Source organism: Cyanistes caeruleus, chromosome Z (genome assembly GCF_971803275.1).
Source record: "Cyanistes caeruleus chromosome Z, bCyaCae1.hap1.1, whole genome shotgun sequence".
Lineage (NCBI taxonomy): Eukaryota > Metazoa > Chordata > Aves > Passeriformes > Paridae > Cyanistes > Cyanistes caeruleus.
Window position 1 is genome coordinate 14,609,536 of NC_141732.1, and position 22,918 is coordinate 14,632,453.

Consider the following 22,918-nt stretch of genomic DNA (forward strand, 5'->3'; position numbering starts at 1 on the left):
AGTCTTGCATTTGTGAAACTGCATGTGCACTGGCTTTGGCATGAGGACATAGAGGTCTTCAAAGAGCTAAACCTGAGGGTGAGGTGGAGAGCCAGTGCTCACACAATTTTCTGCCTATTGCAATATTCCTGGATATTCCTGGATACTCCTTCTCCCCAAATGTGCTGGGATCCTAACATCCAGTGCAGGGTATGAGAGAGCTTATTGTCAGCTACCAAAACCAGACCCAGGACAAGGTAAGCCGTACAAAAGCTCCAGTTTGCTTTTTGTTTCCCGGGCGATTTGATGCAGCAGTATGGACACAGCTGTTACTGCAAACGTCTGTCACTCTTAGATTGTTTTTCTGCATCTGGTAGATTTCTTTAGTTGATCCCTGAGCCTGTCCCATAATAGCCATAGTACTGTGCTTGGGATGTTACCCTTCTGAAATGCTGAAGTTGTTTGCTCCTCCTTGCATAGATATGGTCAGGTCATGTGCTGTTCTTTGTATGTTCTGTGTATACTGAAAAACTCATTTCTTCATCACTCATATTAACACTCGAATTAACTAAAGCTTGTAGAGTTTTCCTGATGGGTGGTGGATCATTGTGTAAAAAATATTTGTACTTCTTACTCTTGGACAAAGAGGGCAAGGCTAGTAATTTCTACTCCCATCTATTTGCAGTAAGAGACAAACTGGAGTTAATTTACCTGATTATCTCAAAACCTCCGAAAAAAAGTTTGTTGTAATTTAGTTTGCAGGGACTAGTTCATTCAAACCAGCTTCCCAAACCCACTATGCACAGTGCTTTATTTCCCTCCTGAACTAATCATGTGTTTTAATTAGTAGGCAATGTTTTCCCACTCAGAACTCAGAAGTTCTGCACAGGTTATCTCCTTGTGCACTGAGTCCTTTATCAAAGAGTCATCCCTCTTGTGTCTTGCTGGCAGTACATGATGTGCATCGATTGTGGACAGTGATGCGTTTAATTAGCTTGTTCTTGTGTCTTTGTAAAATCAAAAAAAAAAAAAAAGGGCCACAGGTACCAAACCCAAGAGAAAACAAAAAAAACTGAGAATATCTTCAATTACAGCATTTTTTTAAAATCAAGCTCTGAATTTAAACTATCTGGAAAACAGACAATGAGTTAATGTAACTGCAAATTAACACAATGAGGGCTTGCTGCTCATAACCAGTACATAGCTCTTTGGGGTTTGGGGTTTTTTTTTGCCATTTCACCCCTTACATCTGTGTTGGAGAGCTTGGGGTTTAATTTGGTAAAACTACTGTAAATTGACTCATTATTGTATTATTATGAATTCAGAATGCATTTCTAAGATCCATACAAACTGGAGCCTGTTATTATCAGTAAAATATTTTAAAAGCAAAATGTCGTTTTTTATTGACTTTGAAAAGGTTTGGTCCGTCATGTAGTACACATTAACTACTGAGGATGGATGAGAAGGATGTACAGACCTAAATAGTAGGTTTTACTAGTATAGTTTAGTAAAGTATTGGATAAAAAGATAAAGTCTAGATGCCTGTTTAGGGTAATACAATTTGAGTGGACATGAATTCAGACAAATGCTGACATAAAGTCACAAGGAAGATCTCACAGACCAAAAAATGCACTGGAACAGGCATGACATTTTTGGGCAGTCTAATGGCTGGAATCAAATGCCAGTGTAAAGTGATACAACTTCTTTAGGAAAGCTGCAGGGAAGACTGCAAAGTTCTCAACTAAAAGCAAAAGTTGGAGTAATATATAATATGATAGCTGAAAGCCTGGTAGAAACATTTTTAGTGCAGAGAATTATTTCATAGCAAATGTGAGAAATTTCTTGGATTCTTTAACTTCTTTCCTTTCTCATTAAAACTGTAAATAAAAATTTATTTTTAAGACCAGGGAAAGGAGAGGAATGAGAGTAATGGTAAAGAATGATCAAATAATGAGATCTACTCACCTTAAGAGAACAGAGGAGTTAGCCTCAAATCCTCCCTCCTTTTCTGAAAAAGATAAAACCAAGGCCAATGGTGTTGGGAAAGATAAGGGGTTAAGTTCTATAATAGTATCAATGGAAAAATTTCATGGAAAATGACAAAATGAAAAAAGACATGGAAAAAATGAGTAAGGAATGCTTATTTATCAAATATTTTCTACCTCAGAAATCACAGTCTGTATATCTTAGCCTCTTGTGCATTCAGTAACTTGTCCTGTTTTATTGGCAGTACACAATGTGCTTTGATGGTAGATCCATTTTATTAGGTTACTCATATGTCTGTAAAAAATCCCCCCAACTACACACACACAAAAAACCAGCTATAATAAAAGGAACTGAGGGGGGTTTTTTATTTTTTCTTATCGTTTACTAAAGAACTTTTCAGCATCAGTTTGTAAATAGGTCTGGCTGATCTAGAGCAGTAAGGAAATGCCTTCTCATATCCCTGTTAGGGGTGCAGGTTAATCTTTGTTTTAGAATGCTTCAGAAGGACAAATGGTAGAAAGAAAAACATATTCTCAGAAACAGACTCATTAATGACTGCTGCAGTTGAGTCAAGCTAGCAGAGGAAGCCTATGAATCACAGTCCATTTAAACTAGGTGGGTATAAATTTTCCTATTGCACACACAGTTCTACTGATTGGCTGGTGGTTACTTTGAACTAAAGGAGTGTATAAAAATTAATGAGACTCATTAGCTTGTGTCCAATATATTTCTGATCATTGCCTTTCACTTTTTTTAACCACAGAACCCCCTTCACCTGCAGATGAGTTTGGAAAACTCAATGAGTTCTGATGCTGACGTCACTTTCTCTATCCTTGCAATGAACAACTGGTATAATTTCAGCTTGATGCTATGCCAGGAGGAATGGAACATCACAGATTTCCTCTTCCTCACGCAACAAAGCTCCAAATTCCACCTGGGGTCCATTATAAACATAACAGCAAACCTCACTTCAGCCAGTGACCTTCTGAACTACTTGCAGTTTTACTTGGAGAGCATCAAAGACACAACGTCGACCATGGTGATGTTTGGGTGTGACATGGAGAAAACACGGAGGATTTTCGAGATAACCACACAGTTTGGTGTGATGCCTCCAGAGCTGCACTGGATTATTGGGGATTCACAGAACGTGGAAGAGCTGCGGACAGAAGGTTTGCCCCTCGGTCTCATCGCTCACGGCAAGACAACTCAGTCAGTCTTCGAGCATTATGTGCAGGATGCCATGGAGCTGGTAGCCAGGGCTGTGGCAGCAGCCACCATGATCCAGCCTGAACTGGCTCTCATTCCTAGTACAATGAACTGCATGGACACAGATGAAAGGAATATTACTTCAGGCCAGTATTTGTCAAAGTAAGTTTTACCTTTTTCTGGCCCCCTCCCCCCCTGCCTTAGGTAATATTTGCTGTATTGCAAGAAAAATAATTTTCTTCCCCCCTACCCCCACCATTCTCTGTGGGTTAGCTATCATGCTGCTAACCCCACCCCCGCCACAAGCATGTTTCAGTATTTCCTCCTGCTTCTTTCCTTCTGGGCAGAGAAAGACATTTTAGCTTTGCCACAGTGGGAGAGAAGCCAGAGCTCAGAGATTCTGGTAGAAGAAGACACTGTTCCACAGATATAGAGATCACATAGTAAACATAGGCTAGGTTACAGATAGTGCTCTGAAATTTGCATTTATATCTATTCATGTAAGGTGGGCTACTGTCAAATTCTCTGAGATTTTGAGTGTACAAAACACTCAATATTCAACAGAGAGTATTTGTACTGTCTAAGCCCTCGGACAGTGTAGTAGCCCTTGATGGTATGCTGCCATGGAAAAAAGAGAAAAAAGATGCACCTTCATCTCCTCAGACAGTTTCTTCTGGTGAGAGCACTCTAAAGTACAAAGTGCTGTCTCTGCTGCATATTACTATATGGAAGTTATTCCCAAAACTACTTGGGTGTTCCTGTCAAGAAATATTATCATTTTTAACATATGAGTGGAAAACTTGCATGGTTCTTTTTAAAAACAAGCAAATATGTCTTGACTAAATACATGAATTCATCATTTAATCTATATCCAGCAACTGTTGCATGTTTTTCCCCCATTACATCTGGTTTTCAACTTAAAGATTTTGTTGGATGGAGTTAGCATAAAAGTTCTTGAGGCTTTTTGTGTTTCACTTTTTTTGAAAAACAAAACTTTTTCTTGGATATGTCTGCACAATAATGTATTAACAGCACTGCTCAAAACACAACCATTTGAGACCCCAACATTTCCTTAGTTCATTTGTCCGTTCGGAATCAAAAACTCTGTTTCCAAAGAGTGAAACAGGGCTTGGGAAATAAACACTGGACCAACTTGCAGTACCCCATTGACTTGTGATGTTTATTTTGCCTCATTATTCTGGATATTTTAACTAGATCATAACTGAAAAGTAAAAATCAGCAGGAGGCTTTTTAGAGTAACAAAAGGACAGCAGTTTTAGGAATAGGCTTTTGAGGTTTGAGGAAGGATAAAGAAAAAGGAAAACAAAAGCAAAACACTTAAATATATTCATTAAAAATAATTCATCATCACTGCTCTCTATAGAGAGCTACTAGATTTTGTTGTATTTTAGGAGACAATATGCAATTTCACATCTGCAAAATTTCTTTTCATATTGGTGGAGGTATTGTGGAAGTGAAAGAAAGGATGGTGTGTTTTGCCTTGTTTTTTTCCCTATATGTTTGCTTGCGAACCCTATTAAAGAGAAAATAACTGGTTAGAGAAACCCTTGTCCTAAATCAGTGCAGCTGTTTTTGCAGTGTATGAGTGAGACAGGTACCTGATGGCCAGAATTGATGTATTTGCGTCAGCAGCATCGCTATTAACTCTGAGTGGTGCCATTAATTTCTCAGGTGTGACACACTGATAAGTGGCTTCACTGTGACCAACCTGGCCCATCTCACCAGAACTTTTAGGCTTTTTCAGCCTCTAAAGATGAAACTTTTGTGCTGGTGCTAAAATGCTTGTTTACTAATGAGTGCATTTTCCTGTCTGAGTGAACTCATCTGTCGTGGTGTGAAGCCTTGGAGCTGCCGTGGGTGGAGCTGGAGAAGGGGATGGAGCAGAGGCAGTGCGCAGACTTCCACCTCCCCTCTCTGCAAAGGGTGGATGAACAGCAGCCCCATTCTCTGGCACAGACAGAGATTCTCCTGCCAGCACTGATCTCATACTTTGGCTGTGCAGACATTTAAGTGCACCCAGGAGAAGAATAATGAGCTAGTGCATGGCAAAGCATGCTTGTATCTGTGTGGTTATGGTTATAGATGTACAAACCCCTGAAGATTTTAGTGTTGTAAGTCACTGTCCATCATTCCTGTTAAAATGAGACTCCCTTATCTATTCTTGCCTGTTCACAGAAGCATCCTTGTTGATGGAAAAAGGCATTAAAATTTCAAAGCCTCATCTTGTCTTATCACTTTAATTAGTCTAACAGCTTTAACTCACCTTCTTGGGTAATTTCATCGGCCTGCTATTTCATAGATCCGTAAAATCACAGAATGGTTTGTGTTGGAAGGGACCCTAAGCATCACCTCATTCCACCCCCTCCTATGGGTAGGGACACCTTACACTATCCCAAGTTGCTACCAGTGCTGCCCAACCTGGTCTTGAACACTTCCAGGGATGGGCCAGCCACAGCTTCTCTGGGCAACCTGTGCCAGGGCCTCCCTACAGGAAAGAATTTATTCCCAGTATCCCATCTAACACTGCTCTCTGGCAGTTTGAAGCCATTCCATCTTGTCCTATCAGTAAGAAGTCTCTCCAGCTCTGCTAGAGTCCCTTTAGGTACTGTGAGGCCACTAAAAGTTCTCCCCAGAACCTTCTCTTTTCACTGCCAATTCTAGTTCTTGCCTCCAGTAAGCTTCCCAAAAAGAGAGGTGGAATGACCCAGCCATCAAGCTTGAGAGAAAGTAATTTCATGGAGTCATTCTTAAATATACTACAGAGATACTGGTGCTGGAGAGTGATAGTACTGCTGAAGATGTAAGGAGCAGTTCTTGTAATGCAGCACATGAGAAACAAAGCTGAAATGAGCAAGTGACACACTTTGGACTCGTTCAAACTGAAGTGACTCTGATAAAGCTTTGATACAGTTATCAGAAACTGTCAGTGTGAACATCAGCTCCCATATATTGACACAGCATCAAGAAAATTCATTCAGCTGTCAAACTTGAGGATCTGGCGCTTCACCTTCTGAAATTTGTGCAGGCTGTCTTTCCATACAGATCTGTCAGTAGCCCTTCTGAAACAGCGCTGCTCAGATATTACCAGTGTGTCTGTGCCATACCCAGCACTTGTAATTCCCAAAGATTCACACTGGAGATTTCTAGCTTAAGAAGTGTAGACAGTGCCTCTTATCTGTTTCCTAAAGTTATCGAATAAAGGAGTTTTCACTTGAACTTGCTGGCGTGAGTTTCACTGGTGCTGCTCACAATGCATGCAAACGCTCAGCAGCCACAGCTGCCTGCATATAAAAAGAAGTGTTATTAAAATGCTTCTTTAGCATGGTTCCCATCATTTATTTTGATTCATGTTCTGCCATTACAAAAAATACAGAATATGCAAATCAACTGCAAAGGTAAACCACTAACGCAATGATGTGGTGAAGTTCTACATTTAAATGCTACTGAATCTCTCTCAGGTCCTAACACAACCACAGGACTGGAACAGAGGGCTCATTCTGTCCTCCTGGGTGTGCTTACTTCTACTCTGCCAGTCAGGGAACACTGTGCCTTAATTCCACAAGTCTCATTCCACCTTCAGAAAATGAATGTAATACATTATTCCATAGCTTCAGTTACTCCCAAAGCACCCGCTTTGCAGCTTTCTCATGCCCAGGTCATGCTGTATTAGCAACATGGGGCCAAATTCATGAGAACTTTGCAAGCTTAATCCACCTGAGGACTTGTCTCGCTCAGTTTTTGGTATTTTTGTGAACTGCTAATAGTCTTTTCTGCACAACTCCTAAAAAAATTTTCATGCAGGCCCAACTACACACACAAAATTATTTTCCTGTTACTGTCACAGTGATGGCTTCGGCCTGTACACCCAGCAAGGCTCATAAAGAAGTTGCACAATTTTTCACAGAGACTGAGGGAGATAAAAGTAAGAGGGAGATAAAACCCAAACAAATTTATGGGCACATAAACCTTCCTTTAGTGCTAAAGATTGCTTGCTCCCATAAACTTTGTCTTGATAGTGTTTACATACACAGAGAAAGTTACACCATCAGATAGGAAGCATGGATTAGGATGGAAAGAGTGGACAAACAGTGGCAGATACCACTTATTAGTGGAGCCATGGTGTCCTTTTACACTGGACTAAATGGTAAAGGATTTAAAAAATGAAAACTGCATTTATAGTTTATATTCATTTCTATTTATAAACACCTGTCTGCCTTTTTAGGCATGATTTCCAGACCCAGGCTAACACATGTATAGATCATCTGCTTTTGAGAGTATTGTCTGTATCATCTTTCTCCAAACTCAACCTACTCAAAAGGGACTGAGCAAGAGCTGTGAAGCTGTCTCAAAGAACGGTATCACACACACAATCACACTCAAAATTAAGCATTTACTTCCATAAATTTACCTTTGCAATTTTGATTTGGTATGAGCTAAGATTGATATGAGCTTGAAACTTAAACAGTGCAGAGTTTTAACTGCTGAAACCCCATCAAAACAAAGCATAGAGACCAGTCAGAAGTATGCATGTACACACATTTGCATTTGGTTAATTCTTTTCAAATCAATTTAAGGTTATCTTTCATCCTCTGTAACTATTGATAAACAGTTAATTCTACTTAAAAGTTTATGTCTTCTTTATTGAGGCTGGAATGACAGCCTTTATACTTCTTCCAACACTTGCTTTCGTCCAATTCTCAGGACTAATGTGAAGTGTTATATTCTCCTACAACAGCTGAATACTCTCCTGAATTCATCTTACTGAAAAAAATGCACATGGCTTTCCTTGCACCATATAAGCAGCAATTTAACTCAGTTGTTTTGAATAGAACCACTCTTGTAAGGCTTGTGCAGCCCTTACCAGATGCATAGCAGTTTTGCTGTTAGCAGTGTGCATTTCAGCTGCTCATGGTGCTCACACTAAAAGGATTTTCTACTTCAAACACTTAATTCCTGCTGAGTTCCCAACTCCTTTATCCGTGTCGTTTTTAGCCTCTTTGATGATGTCTTGCCAGAAGCTGAATTCAACAGGCAGGGAGGACAGCTACTAGCAAACACTCCCTTCCAGTACAAAGGAAATACATAACTTTACCATCAGTATCTGTAATAGTAAAAGCCCAGAATTCTCAATGCAAAATGTGCAGTGCAAAACTGGCACGCTTCGTGAGATCTGCTTCAATGGCAGCATTACGCTTTTAAGAGCATTACTTTTGCACTTTTTTTTTTTTTAAACGGCTTTTTCGGGTATTTATTTTTGTAAGAATTGAAACTGACTGTCCTAGAGCAACCATCTTTCACTTTCTTTGCTTACTTTCTTCTGAAGTGTCTAACAGTGGCTTACCAATGCCAAATTTGCATTTTTGAATCCAGATTGGTTCACTTGAGAAAGCTTGAAAGCTGTTGACAGCACTTCAGTAGCCCTTCTTATATAAGCTAGATCTGACTGAGATTATAGCATTTTTCTTGGAAGGACATTTAATACATAATTTCCACTCTTCCATTTTCATATGTATTTTTATCTAGGAAAGTGACAGCAGATCTGGTGAGTTCAGCTTAGAACTAACCTGTGTTTTATCAGTTTGTGCGGCAAAGGCAACTGAAAAATTATTGTTCCTGGACTAATTTTTTCCAGTAAGTAAAAAAATGCATCTTTCCTGAGGAGTTTTCATTTACATTAGATATGTAGGGGAGTATCCCCATATAATTTAGATCTAAATTATGTGGCTGGTTCATTGTGGTATAGGGTCTATGTGTTATTAATGATCCAGGTGCTCAAAAGCATCCCATCTACTCTCTTCAACATAAATTCATGGTTCAGCTGTCTGCTTTTGATTACCCTGCTTTCTCCCTCCAACAGGTTTTTAGCCAACACAACTTTTGATGGTCTCAGTGGCCACATTAAGGTGAAGGGTTCATCCATTGTCAGCTCAGAAAATAATTTCTTCATCTGGAATCTGCAGCATGACCCTGTCGGGAACCCAATGTGGACACGCCTGGGGAGCTGGCAAGAAGGGAAGATCGTCATGGACTATGGGATATGGCCAGAACAGGCACAGAGACATAAAAGTCACATGCAGCACCCCACCCGGCTACATCTGAGGGTGGTGACTCTGATTGAGCATCCCTTTGTCTTCACAAGGGATGTAGATGATGAAGGTCTTTGCCCAGCAGGGCAGCTGTGCCTGGACCCACTGACCAATGATGCAGGTGTGCTGGACAACCTGTTTGAAACACTTCAAGGGGGCAATGACACCGTTCCCATTAAGCTGAAGAAGTGCTGTTATGGCTACTGTATTGACCTGCTGGAGAAGCTGGCTGAGGATATGAATTTTGACTTTGATTTGTACATTGTTGGGGATGGAAAATATGGTGCCTGGAAGAATGATCATTGGACTGGGCTGGTGGGAGACCTTCTTGCTGGTACAGCTCACATGGCAGTGACATCATTCAGCATCAACACTGCCCGAAGCCAAGTGATTGATTTCACCAGCCCTTTCTTTTCAACCAGTTTGGGGATCCTTGTGAGGACCAAAGACACTGCAGCTCCTATTGGAGCCTTTATGTGGCCACTTCACTGGACTATGTGGCTGGGGATATTTGTTGCTCTTCACATCACAGCTGTATTCCTCACTTTGTATGAGTGGAAAAGTCCTTTTGGAATGACCCCTAAGGGAAGGAACAGGAACAAAGTCTTTTCCTTCTCCTCTGCCCTCAATGTCTGCTACGCAATCCTGTTTGGAAGAACGGCTGCCATCAAACCCCCAAAGTGCTGGACTGGAAGATTTTTAATGAATCTCTGGGCTATTTTCTGCTTGTTTTGTCTCTCAACGTACACAGCCAACCTAGCTGCTGTCATGGTGGGAGAGAAGATCTATGAGGAACTTTCTGGAATACATGACCCAAAGGTAAAGTATGTCCGTTGTTATTAACTCAGCCTTTCTTCACTCAGAATTCACTGCTGCTTAATTTTTGGTTTCTAACAAAATCAGAAAGTGATCTTTGTGGAAAACAGTGGTTGCAATTACTTACAACCTGGTGGCATTTCAGGAAGAAAGTTCAGTGAGATAGAACCTTTAAACACCCTTAAGAGTGCAGGGGGAAGGATTTAAAAGATTGAAGGTGAGGAGAAATGTGAAGTATTCTGGTGTTCTCCACTGCAGAGAAGAATAGTAGGTCTACATGCAGATTAAGGGTTTGAGTTCAGTTCCAAGGTCCCTTTGAGAGGAGTTGTTTAACTCAGTTGGATGATTCAGATCATCCTGGCATCTAGTCAAACAAAACAACTGCACAGAATAAGACAAAAACATTGGTCCTCTCCAGGTAGGATTTTTCAAGTATTTCACTGGTCATAACATTGCTGGCAAAGACATTGCTGGCAAAATTCCCCCATGAAAGCTAAATAAAACACAGCGGAACTGAAATATTTTGAAAAATCCTGCCTTATGCTTCAAAACAGTGGAATTCACTTTACAAGTAGTCAGGCGTTTGATATGCAGTGTTGTTTCTGCTGAGGAGTCATCATGGGAGGAGATGAGCAGTATTGTAGACAACCCATCTGCAAAGAGCTCTGACATCCCAGAATTTCCTCCACCTGCTCTCTTCCCCTTCCCACAGGAAATTTAAGTCCAGCCCTTTTATAAGACTACTCTTAATTTATTTGCCACTAAATAAATTTACTAATTGCCACTAATAAATTTTATTAAGACTACTCTTAATAATTTGCCACTAGTGATCAGGGCAGAATGGCTTGTAGAGACAATAGGTGGCTGCAGCTGACACCAGAGCATCTTCTGCACCAGACAGTCGCTCCAGGGGAAACTATCGCAAAGCAGATCTCCCTTGCTCATGCGGCCCTTTCTGCAGTGAAGGTGTGATTGTATTGCTCACAGTTTTGTACTCATGACCTAACTGCTGATACAGAAACCATCCACCATGTATTTGTCTCAAGGGAATGAACTGATAGATTACTGTGCCACTGTAAAAAAGTAATTTTAATAACATGAGAACAGGGCATACATCTTGCTTTTGTGAACCATGTGAATAAATGTTACATATGTCCCTCCAGACAGCAAAGGCCAGGCTCCATCTGTTACATTAGTGAAACCTTGCAGGCAGGCTAATGACCAGACAGTTTTGACTTTGCAAGTGCAGTGCCTTACTCACTTCCTGCAATGTTAACTAGATGGTTTCTACCAAAAATGTTATAAACAAAGAACAACAGTTTTGTGGCTGACCTGAGGCACTCTAAAATTGATTTATGGCTTAAAGCAAATTGCTTCTAATAATCTGCCATTCCCCTCCAAGCAAAAAGTATCATATTATATTAATATCTTCATCAATATAAGGCACAAAAGTCCATTATATGTGATTTCTTCAAAGCATTCTGAAGAAGCAGATGAGAGTGTTCAGCTGAATTTCCCCAGGTCCAGGGATATCTCTTATATCTCTTACACTCTTGTGTGAAGCCACAATGTTGATTCGAAAATGAGGTTAGCCCTCTACTCTTTGCATGGGCATCTCCTCATCCATCAAATCAAATTCCATCAGATTACATATTATTTTTCAGCATTATTATTGTGACCACATTGGGAGTTTTTAAAACAGGTATTGGGAAATTCCTACAGCTCCAAGAAAAATTAAATAGTTCTGAAGCTGTGCTGTTGAAGCTTAGGGCAGAACATTGAAGCATGTCAGGTGCTGCAAACACAGATCTTGGTCCAGAACAGAAACACTGATCACTGCTGGTTAGTAACCTCAGTGATTCCATTACATCAGTGGGATTACTAGCCTTTCCTAAAAAAGCACTTCCCTGCTTCATGGAATAAATCTAAGCCTCTGAGTAGTTACCAGTTCCCATTGTGGGAATAAGACAACTCAGATTTTACTAAAGTGACTGCCTGCCATTATATGAGCTGCAGAATAGTTTTGTGTATGCCATTCATGCATTTGCCTCCGAAATCTTAGTCTGAAAGAGTAGCTGTAATAGAAAATGGCAATGGTTTAACATTTGCTCACACAGGGCCTGAGCTGTGGTTATTCAAAGTTCTCTCTAAGAGTTAAAGCTTCGGTTTAGGAAATGTTTGGGTCACAACAGGTCACACATTTATAGGCACCACATTTTATTTAGTTACTAAAAGCATTTTTTTATGTGACTAAAAGATTTTATGCTTGAGTGTTTCTTCCCAGATATGTTTACCTCTTTCTTTTTAGTGGTGGAGACTGATTTCAAAAAGAAGGGAGGAGGAGGGAGAAATAACCTTTTTAATTTAAATATGCTTCTAAACATCCTTCTGCTGCTTTCAGTGTGCATGTGCCCTTTGTACTGTGCTTTTGAAATTTATTTTAAAAATAAAGCCCAAAATAGAGGAGCAGCCTTTTCGAGGTGATATAAGACATGTAATTTCTTCAGGCTGTCAGCCATAAATGGCAAATCCCGTCTGAGGTTGTGAACAGTCAGGAAGGACAGAATTAGAGCTATCTCAGTTGGACCTTTAAATGCACTAATGATACAGAAGAGAATATAGAAATATCATCAAGCTGCTGAAAGGAGGAGCAGCCAGCGAGACAGGAACCAGAGCAGAAGTAAAGCAGTGAGAGGAAGGAGAATTAATTTACTGGACTATGTCTTGAATTTGGGGAACTTGCTATGTATTTTCTGTGTAAGACTCTTAACTAGGGCAGATCACTAAAGCCACACTCCTGCAGTGTCCATCCAAGGTGGTTGCCCCCTTTCCAAGGATGTACAACAGGAGCCAGTAGGTTGTAGAGATCTTGAAGCAATGTCCTGCCACCTTAAAAGCTAATTCCTCTAAGAGAACAGGCAGTTTTGTGCCACAGATGCCCCTCCCCCCTCATTTTCCAACTGTACAGATTTTAAACATCATCTCTTGCCAGTGGAAACTGACAAATACAGCTTTTGTGTCCACTGGAGCATGTTCAGCCTCCTGTTTAGCGACAAGGGGATAGCTATAGGATGAATGTGCTGGCTGCCCAGATGGAACATGCATCCATGTTCTAAATCCCTCTTAAGAAGCTCTCTACAATATAAGGCAAAGAAATTTAAAACCTTGTCCACAGACACAGGAGATAGAGTAAAAATACTGTATTCATATCATTTACTTTTATCCCTGCTCTCATCTGAATCACAGAGGCTCATTTCATTTTTCTTCTGATGTCACCTCTTCAGTTGCACAAAATATTGCAATGTTGCTCTTTGTCAGGGTGCCTGGCAGCCCAGGTACTCAACCAGAGCTGAGTTCTTTCCAAGGTTCAGATATTCATCCTCCAGGCATGCAGACCAGGAGCCTGCCTTGGGCACGTTCTGACCACAGAATCACAGAATGGTTTGGGTTGAAGGAGATGTTAAAAACCACCTGGTTCCACCCATCCCTTCATGGGCAGGGATACGCTCCAGCAGGTTGCTCAGTTATATATAATTTACTTTTAGGTACAGCCATGCATAAGCCCTAGGAAAAAAAACATTTTACTCTGCAAAACAACTTGTGGCAAATGATTCTGCAGGATCTCCCCAGAGACTGGAGTTTTTTAGTGGCAAAGGGGACCTGAAACAGGTACTTGGCTTTCAGGTTTTTCATGCAAGAACACATATTAGAGATGCACCATGAATTCCTGAGTGTTTTGGGTAGTTCAGGTTACTTGAGACAAAAGAATTCTGGAAGCCCATAGGGCAGAAGAAATATTTCAACCATGCCAAGATGGAAGCAAACAGCAACAAAAGGAGAGGAGCTGTGCAGATTTTCCATACAGCAGTCCAACACCCGGCCTTTCTTTCTGCAAAAAGTGTTGTTCCATCAACAATTTAATGAGCTTTTTGGGTTGTATCTGCCCATTGTGACTTTTGTGACAGCTGTCAGCTTTTCTTTCCTGTCTTTAGTACACACTTGAATAGTCATACCTGTTCCTTTACTCTGGTTATGTTTTTACTCCTCTGCATCACTTTAACTTCAAAAACACTCCTTGGCAATGGCCAAGAAAGTTCCTTTCTGCATTATATTTTGACATAAAACATTGAACCTATTTAGCTTCATTTAACAAAAATGGGCTACTCCTGTGGGTTCTATCAACAGCAGTTTCACTTCATTGTCCCTCCCAACTTTACAAGCCTGCAGCGAAGACATAAGATATTATTTACTCAATCTGCTATACCTTTACAGTTATAGTTTGTAGAGGTAGGCTGCTGTTAAGGCACTGGCTTCAGGACAAGATCACCTAAACTATTCCTTGGAAGTGCCTCCTTCTCTTTACCATGAATGATGGTGTTTTCAAAACTCACCAAAAAAACCATGTGCCCCAAGGAATACACTGCAGACACCTACAGTCACTCTGGAAAGTTCCACCCAGCAAGTCCTTTAAAGAGCCTTGGTGTGCATAGGAATTGGTCCCCAGAAATCTCTGATCTTCTCTTAGTTCAGTGCCTGAAGACTTGCTCTTATGAGATACCTATTTTTCTACCACAAAACTAAGGTGCTTTGAGTGATCCAGGCAAAGTATTTCTGAGGTTTTAATAATCAGGAATTCAGTATGTACAACCACCCAGATATTCATATCTAGATATATAAAACAGGAGGGTGCAAGCTCTCATTTATGATTTATGAGCATCTCAGTTAATTGAGCATCTCAGTTAATTTAGAAGCCTTACGGCCTTTATTGTATCTGTTGAATACTTTGTCTTACTTGTATTAAAACTTTCCAGAAATGAAACTGGCAAGTAATTGCTGATGAGCATTGGCAACACCAAATCATAGAAGAGGAAAGGTCAAGCCACTGTATAGGCCTTTTTCATCATTAAAGGCATGATTCAAATATTCCTTCTTTTAATAATATTTTCCATCAAGTTGAGCAATTTTTAGAGTGAAGCCATAACTGTTGTGTGTTTATTGGTAAATTTTCTTGCTGAAAAAGGAATTTTTGTAGGAATTACACTGACATAAATTCCTGCTGTGGTCTTTCACTGCAGCAGCCTGAGATAAATCATTATAAGGCCCACCACTTGAACTGCTATGTGTTAAATAGATAATGAAGTAGCATCTATGTAAGTATGCATTAAATGCATTAAATTCTATACCAAAAAATCAAGTTACAAACTCGGTGGAGTTTATAGAAATCTCACTCCTGTCATGGGGTTTAGCATCTGTACAGGACCGCAGGATTCTTTTTATAATTAAAAGAAGAAACTACAGAGCATGTGTTTCTGTGAAGGAAGTTACTGGGCACAGGAAGGTCATGATTCAGAACAGCTTGATAATTAATACATGGTGCTTTTCTGAGTATTAATGAGTCAGTGAAGGATTTGATCTCAAAAGGTCATAGTGTCACAGAGAGCAAAGTGAAAATATTCTCAGACAAAGGCAAAATCGAGTATCAATCAATCTCTAGCCAGAATAAAGAATTGCAGACCTGTCTCATACAGGAATAAAAAGCACCTGCAATTTATGGAGGTGAAATCTTGACTTCTTTAGCTTCCCCATGCAATTTATGGTGGTGAACACTTGACTTGTTTAGCTTCCCCGTCACCTCATTAGAGATTTCTTGTTAAAGTTACCACTTTGGAGGTTCAGATTCTGTCCATCTCAGATCTGCGTCATTCGTCATTCTGATACCCATTTTATCAGATAATGCACTGCAGTGTTCTGCAAATCAAGTTTCCTTTCCCCATGAAATGTGCTTTTCTATGCCTTCTTGCCAACAATTATCTTTTTGTTATCTTTGCATATTAACCCTTAGTGCTTGAGGCCTTCACCTACACACATTGCTTCATGCTGTCACTGACTGCCCTCTGCCCACTCTTCACCTCCCCTCATTGTTTGATCCAAAGAATTTTGGAGTAGGTGTGGGAGAGAGGAAGTCCTGCTGTCTTCATTCCATGTGGTGCAGGTTGTGAAGGCTGTTCTTCAAGCATCAGAAGGAATTTATGTTCTAGGATTTTCCCATTTATGTGTGTGTTAGATTCTTACTCTCCAGCTAAATACCTAAATGCTCAAATGTCATAACATTTCTTGAAAAAAGGAAAGTGAGCCCACCACCAGAAATAGCAGCTGCATCATAGGTGGGGCTCAGACCATTGCAAGAAATAATGCAAGTGGAGAATTACAAGAAATTGCTGAAGTAACTGGCAAAAAGTAATAGAGAACAGTGAAGCTGGTCCTACCACCTGACAGGTGGAAGGTCATTGTGTAGCTTACTTAGCAGCATGAAGAATGTTTATTGTTGTTCACAAAAGTTACAGCCATTGTGATCTACAGAGACCAGAGTGCTAGTCTGGCTCTCCTTCCTGGAGACGGAAGTCCAGCACTGATCCACTGGATTTTAGGGATGAAAAGGGCCTTACTATGGAAGAAATAGTGGTTTTCACTGAGTGCATTAAGATTTGACTGAACACCAGGTAAAGTCAAATATTAATGTCTGTATTTCACTGTGCAAGAGGCCAAGTTATCCAATATGGCCATAATATTTTGTTTACACTTCATGCTTAACACATTCCTCACTGATTCTGAAAAGGAAAAAAATCTCTATCTGTTCCCATTTTGGATCTGTCGGTAACACAGGACTCCCTCTGATTTACCTTCATTTGATGCTCACGAACTTGAAGCAAATAGGAAATAACATGTTGAAGAAATGAGGGTTGTACCAGTAGACAGTTCCACCACCTACAATTGGAAACCTCTTCATCTTGGTAGCTCATCACCCCTTTACAACACAAACCTATTGTTTGTTCCATTTCTGGAAAGCACAGAGCACTTACAGGTTTGGGCAGAGGACTTTTTTCAGCCCTGGCAGCCAGGGAACAGCCAGGGACTAGGGGTAGGAGGGTAGGAGGTGGGAGGACTTGACCTTCAACCAACAACAGCTGGAGCAGAAGAAATCCATAAAAAAAGGAATTTTAAAGATGATGATTTTGAAGATGGTGAACTACCTACACTTCAAGTTGCTTTCGCATTAGGTTTCCTTCTTCAGCCCTCAGATGCTTATAGAAGTCTGTGGTAGCTTTTCATCCAGAGACCAGAGACTCAGGATGGGAGGACAAGAGGAATTCACTAACCAGAAATCTTCTTTGGTACTCTTCGGTAGCATGAACATGTTCTCAGTCACACAGCTCTCCTTCGCTTGGTTGTAATTTGGAAAGGATTTCACTTGCCTGACAGTGCATTAGCCATGTTTTAGAGGGAGCAAGCAGAAGAACATGCTGGATGAAGTGACTTCATCTGGACCATCTTTACAGCTGCTTTGTGCTGCTGAAGTGGAATTGGAAGCAGTGATCTACTGCCTTTTGGGAATTACATCCCTTCTTTTCCCTCAGTCTACCCATTTTTCTTACAATATTTTACACTATCTACCTTACTGTCCTCAGCTCTCCCAGAATAAATCACAGCTCAAAGATCCCTCTGTCCAGAAATGCTCAGAATGCTATTAAGAAACAGGGATAAACACACCTGCAAGTTCATGTTCTCCAGAGTGCTCTTCTTACACAGTTTTTTACACTGCCCAGCACCAGGCAACCCTCAGAAATTAACCACAGACCTGAGTCCCCAGTCTCATCCCTGAGCTGAACATCTTTTCCAGCATACAAAGGAGCAGAACAGGTCTTACACGTAGTTATCAGCACTCACACAGAGACCATGAACACTAAGATTCATATTCTTGAGCAGAGACCTAAGTCACAGTTTCCTTTCACTTATTGCAGTGTTGCAGTGAAGAGAGTGAGCTGTCAGCAGTGGACTGTACACTTGTGTCCAGATTGAAGCTGCTCATTGACTTCAGTGCAGCTGTCAGGTTTTATGCCAGCTAATGACCTCTCTGAGTAGGATTCAAAGTGGCAGAATTTTAAGGAAATCTGTCATTATCCTGGCAAGGAAAGAATCAGCTCCACCAACACTTTTCACAACAGAGAAGCAAAAGCGTTGATTCAAATGTATTCTGCAAACACCCTCTCCTGGAGGCCCTGGGAACATCTCGGCTTCAGAAGCCTGAACACGTAGGACACTTCCTGATCAAAAGCTCCACTTCCAGAAGTTGAGCTGCAAATTTTCATCTGCTAAAATCTGAAATTCATGTGCTTCACTGTGAATAATTTTCTTTCATCTCCCTCTGCACCCCATAAATATTCACTAGTTAGTTTCACTAGTTAGTTTTCAAAAACTTCTGATAGGCAATAAGAAGGGAAAGCCCATGAACAGTTTTGTATTGGTTTGTGGTTGAGATTTTTTATTATAATTGTTATTTAATTTGTTTTGTTAATTTTCCCCTGGAATTTTGCTTAGCACTTCCAATTCCTTATATTTTCTCACTGGGCTATGGGAAATCTATTGGTGGCTGGGAAACTACCTGAATGTGTGAGTTACATTAGGCAAAGTAAAATACTGTTGCTCTATGCACAAGGGACACAAATGTCATTGTAAAACAGCAGATTTCTAAAACCACATCAGTTCTTCACCTAATGCTACCCTTCTCCAGTGATTAGCAGCTGAAACTGAGCAGGTTTTCAAGATTCTGCAGCAGTTGCCTGGCAGAGATCATGCTGGCAATTCTGCTGATACACAAGGTGCCCATTAAACACTGCATTTGTACCAGGTAACCAGCACTGTTGCAAAAGTGAGCCACTGAAACCTTTTGCACCATAGTTTTTCCTCAGAAGTTGTTGTAAAAGTTAGGAAAGTGTTTTCAGCCATGTTCCTCCTTACTATACTGTATTTAAATTAAAAGGAACCTTTATAGATTGTGGTAAAAGCTAAATCCACGTTACCTCTGTCACTGAAGTGTGTGGTCATTGGCACTGCTCTCAGCTACACAGTGTGTTGCCTTTTTCTCATTTCTCTCAAAAAATAGTTCAATGGAGTTGAATTTGAGCACTGAAGAGGCCAACAGAATGAATGATGAAATGCTTCTTGTGAGTTGAGAGCATGATTAGAAATGGAGTTCCCAAAGCATTTTCCTCCAGTCCCATTTCACAGTTCTGCTTCTGAGCCAGACTCAGTGAGGCAGTTGCTGTACCCCATCAATCTGGGAAGGCACTTCCTAGATTTCAGTTATATCATTGTTTGTAGAAAATAACCAAAATTTCCCTTCCCAATAGCTGCTCTGTTCAGATGTTCTTTGTCTCATCACAGGTCCTAGCAAGCTCAAAGGTCCATGGGATCAGAAGGGAACATTGTATTGCCTACTTCTGTGCACCTGAGACCATAATTCTTCTGTACCTGAGGTTCTTACTGCAAAAATAAATGGCAACTGAATTGGATGCAAACCTCAAAATGATACTAAACTAAACCAGGGCATTAAGGTGGGGGAGGGTTGTGGTGGGAGGGGAAGTCCTTGAGACAAGTCATTTGGCTTTGCGGCACTGAAACATCCTGCAAAAGCCAGAACCTACTAGAAAAACTCCAAAACCCCACAGTCACACAGCCTCGAGTGTGCCAAGGTCAACTGCTGCATTTTCAGTTTTAAATCCTAACTAGTACTGGATATTTCTGGGCCTGTTTCATTTCAAGTTGGCATCTAGGTGTTCTCCCCAGCTGACAGCATTGAGTGTAATGGCAGTGCATGAAATGGAATGTGCCAAGTTATGCAAACCCCCTGTCATTCAGGATTGTGTTTTCTTCTTTCTGCTGCTGGGGTTTCATCACATTGGTATTTATCACTGTGGTATTTTTGTGCATAATTGGCACCCCAAGCCAGAGATGTATGCAGATGCCCAATTCATCTCAACATCTTCCCAGATAAAACAAGTTCTCCACTTCCCACTAAGAGATGTTTTAACAACATCAGACAGAAACCATGGAGATCTGGAAGCAAGGGGCCGTGGGAGCTGGTAGCTGCTGTGTTTGCTTTCAGCAGCAAGAAGCACAAACATCATTTGTCTGGGAGCACAATGTTATGCAAGGCACAGAAGACTCTCAGGAGTCCCAAAGCTTTTTCTGGCACTGTCAGAGAAGTTGGATGTAGAGCTCTTGTGTTTTCTTAAACACTGCATGGCCTCCCTGCCTCAGGGCTCAAGTGACCCAACAGCCATTTCACCTCCTCAGCTCTTGGCAGCATTCACATTTCCCTTTGCTTTCATACACAGTGCAAGAAAACATTGCCTCTTGCTTGTTTCCTTGCCCATGGTATGTTTTCTTCAACAGTGAGACTCGTTCTTGGAAATGCTGGCCACAGCCCATGTGTCCTACGGTATATACTGTTCTGAGAGGTCACAGGGACAGTGGTGTTCACAAGGGACGCCACTTCCAGAAACCAGGTTTCTTTAGCCTTTCTCCTGCACCTTCATCCTCTACTTCCCAGTAGCATATCCTAGTCCTTCCTCCCAAGATTGCTGCCTTCACAGGATGTGGGACATCCTTCTGAGCCATCCATCCCTGTCCTGTGCAGCAAGATCCTCTGGTCATGGCATTCCACAGCCCTGAACCTGTGAAATCCAGGCACTCAGTGCACAAGACAGGTGCTCAGGCCCCTCTGGCTGCATGTCCCACTCATCTCTTGAGTCTGCCCCAAACACTAAACCAGGTCTAAATGGGGTATCACCATGTGCATCCTCGCAACTTCCTGTGCAGGAGCTTCTTCACAGTAGAGTGTGGAGCTGGTTCAAAAACTGCAGGGTGCACCTAAAGAATGGCCTCATGGTATACACCATTGCTTCAGGTATAAAACTCAGTTCACTAATATGAAATCCATGATCTCCAGTATTTGAGATGCAAAAACAATGTTGTTAGCTGCTGGAGCTGTTACCCTTTTTAGGAGAGCCACTAACCACAGCACTAAATAGGTTTTTAACCCCTTTTAGCTTTTAACAAATAAAATAATAAAATACATTGGCAGTTAATAGCTTTTAACATAGCTGCTCAATTGATATGTTCATACCCTTGCTGTTGGACTGCCCAGGCTGTTGGTGCTTCCCTGCTCAAGCTCACAGCCAGCTGCAGTTGGCTGTAGTGGTATTTTCTTGGTTCTTGCCAGAGAACACTCAAAGGGCTGTTTGCTTGGTAAATGCTAACAGGGCTTCAGAAGAGAGATCCAGGGAAAGATTCTTCACTGTAAGAGTTGAGTGGCATTGGAACAGGCTGCCCAGGGAAGTGGCAAAGTCACAATCCCTAGAGAGGTTTAAGACCTGTAGATGTTTGCTCTTGTGGACATAGTGATAGACTCAGCAGTGTTGGATTAATGGCTGAGGTCTGATCTTTAAGGCCTTTTAAGCCTAAATAATTCTGTGATTCAATGATCTGATAGTTAAAGAAATTCAAATCTCTGTATTTGACATACTGCTATTTTGCAATATCCATACCAAAAACAACCTTCACATCTTGTTCCCTGAATTGTCAAGCCAGGACAATTGTGGTGATGATTTTCTTGGGACAGAAAGTGTATAAACCCCAGTTCACTGTTACCTCAGAGCCTTCCTCCAGGTCTGAACAAACCTTGTTCTTTCCACTTCTTACAGCCATAGATGTCCAATTCTGGAGGCACTTTGTAAGGCTATCTAAGCCAAGTACCAAGAAAACTCATGTCTGGAAATCGATCTGCAGCTATTGCATTAATTTATTTTTAATTGTACTTCAGTCACCAGAAAACTTCCAGGTGTTCTGGATACAAAAGGTGTCATCATTTCCTAGTGCTCTAAACCTGCTTTGTGGTGGTTATTCACCTCTGACAGTGAGTGTTGAATGAAGAAACACAGTATATACACAGAAGCAGAGAATCTACATAGTAGAAATTTACTCTAATTTCAACAGCTGTTTCTTCCAGTAAGCTGGTCTTTATATTTGCTGACAAAGTAGTTTTTACTAATTACAATTGTAATTTTACAATTACAATTACTGGCATAAAAGTAAGTAACCGCGTCCCATGAATTATGAGTGTGAAAAAAAAAATAAATACATTCTTGAGATACATTCAAGAATCCATTCTTAATGCTTCAAATGCTGATTTTTCAGACTTGATGATTTCTCTGAAGCTCTAGGCATTAACATTCCGTTGTTGGTTTGTAGAAAACAGAAAGAACCTTTCAGTATAGGACTTCCAAAACATAAGAAACACAAAAGATTAGGGGAAAAAAAAAAAAAGACAACTAATAGGGCAAGATTCACAGCAAGGCTATGGCATTTACCTATCCTGTCAGGACACAGATATTTGTGGTTTCCATCTTGTCACATAATCTTCCCAGGAAAGGACTACAGAAGGTAAGAAAGCAGCGATGACAAGTGATGAGTCTTGTTCCCATCCTGAAGTTTTTATCTGCTGTTGAAGCAAGTTACCCTTAGCAATCTTAGCAAATCATCAGTGAAGAGTTTTTGGCAGCGTTTTGTACTGTCAATCCACAGAGCTGCAAGCCGACTTTTTCCTCCTGTGGATAAGCAGCAATAAGAAGAAAACAGAAGTCTTTGAAAGACACAGAGGATTAAAACAACTGTTAACATTTATCCTTCATAAAAGGAGTTGATCAAATACAAAGCTGAAAACACATAATGATGCTTAAGAAAAAGCAGTTTTAAAGAGCACTGGATACAAGGGATAGCTGAACAACTCCCTTATACAGACTTCCCAAGGCTTCCCACCAGACATAAGGTGTTGCTAGAGACAAGATATTAAGCCAGATGGACTTCTGATCTAATAAACATTCCAATGTTGTCATCATTTGGGGTGAAATTTGACAGCATGCCCGACACAAAGGCAAGTGTGGACAGTCCTCAGTAAAGGATTTAGGATAGAAAATTGCATGGAT

At 40.8% G+C, this 22,918-nt stretch overlaps 1 protein-coding gene across 3 annotated transcripts in view; it reads left to right on the forward strand.

Moving 5' to 3' along the window:
* Positions 1–22,918, forward strand: part of GRIN3A (glutamate ionotropic receptor NMDA type subunit 3A) — a 67,480-nt gene that overhangs the window by 22,447 nt on the left and 22,115 nt on the right. For all 3 annotated transcript variants that reach the window (XM_086868717.1, XM_086868715.1, XM_086868716.1), the window contains 2 exons: positions 2,729–3,333; positions 9,050–10,097. In XM_086868717.1, the coding sequence (XP_086724843.1) occupies positions 2,729–3,333; positions 9,050–10,097 (1,653 nt within the window). The remainder of the gene's footprint in view (positions 1–2,728; positions 3,334–9,049; positions 10,098–22,918) is intronic.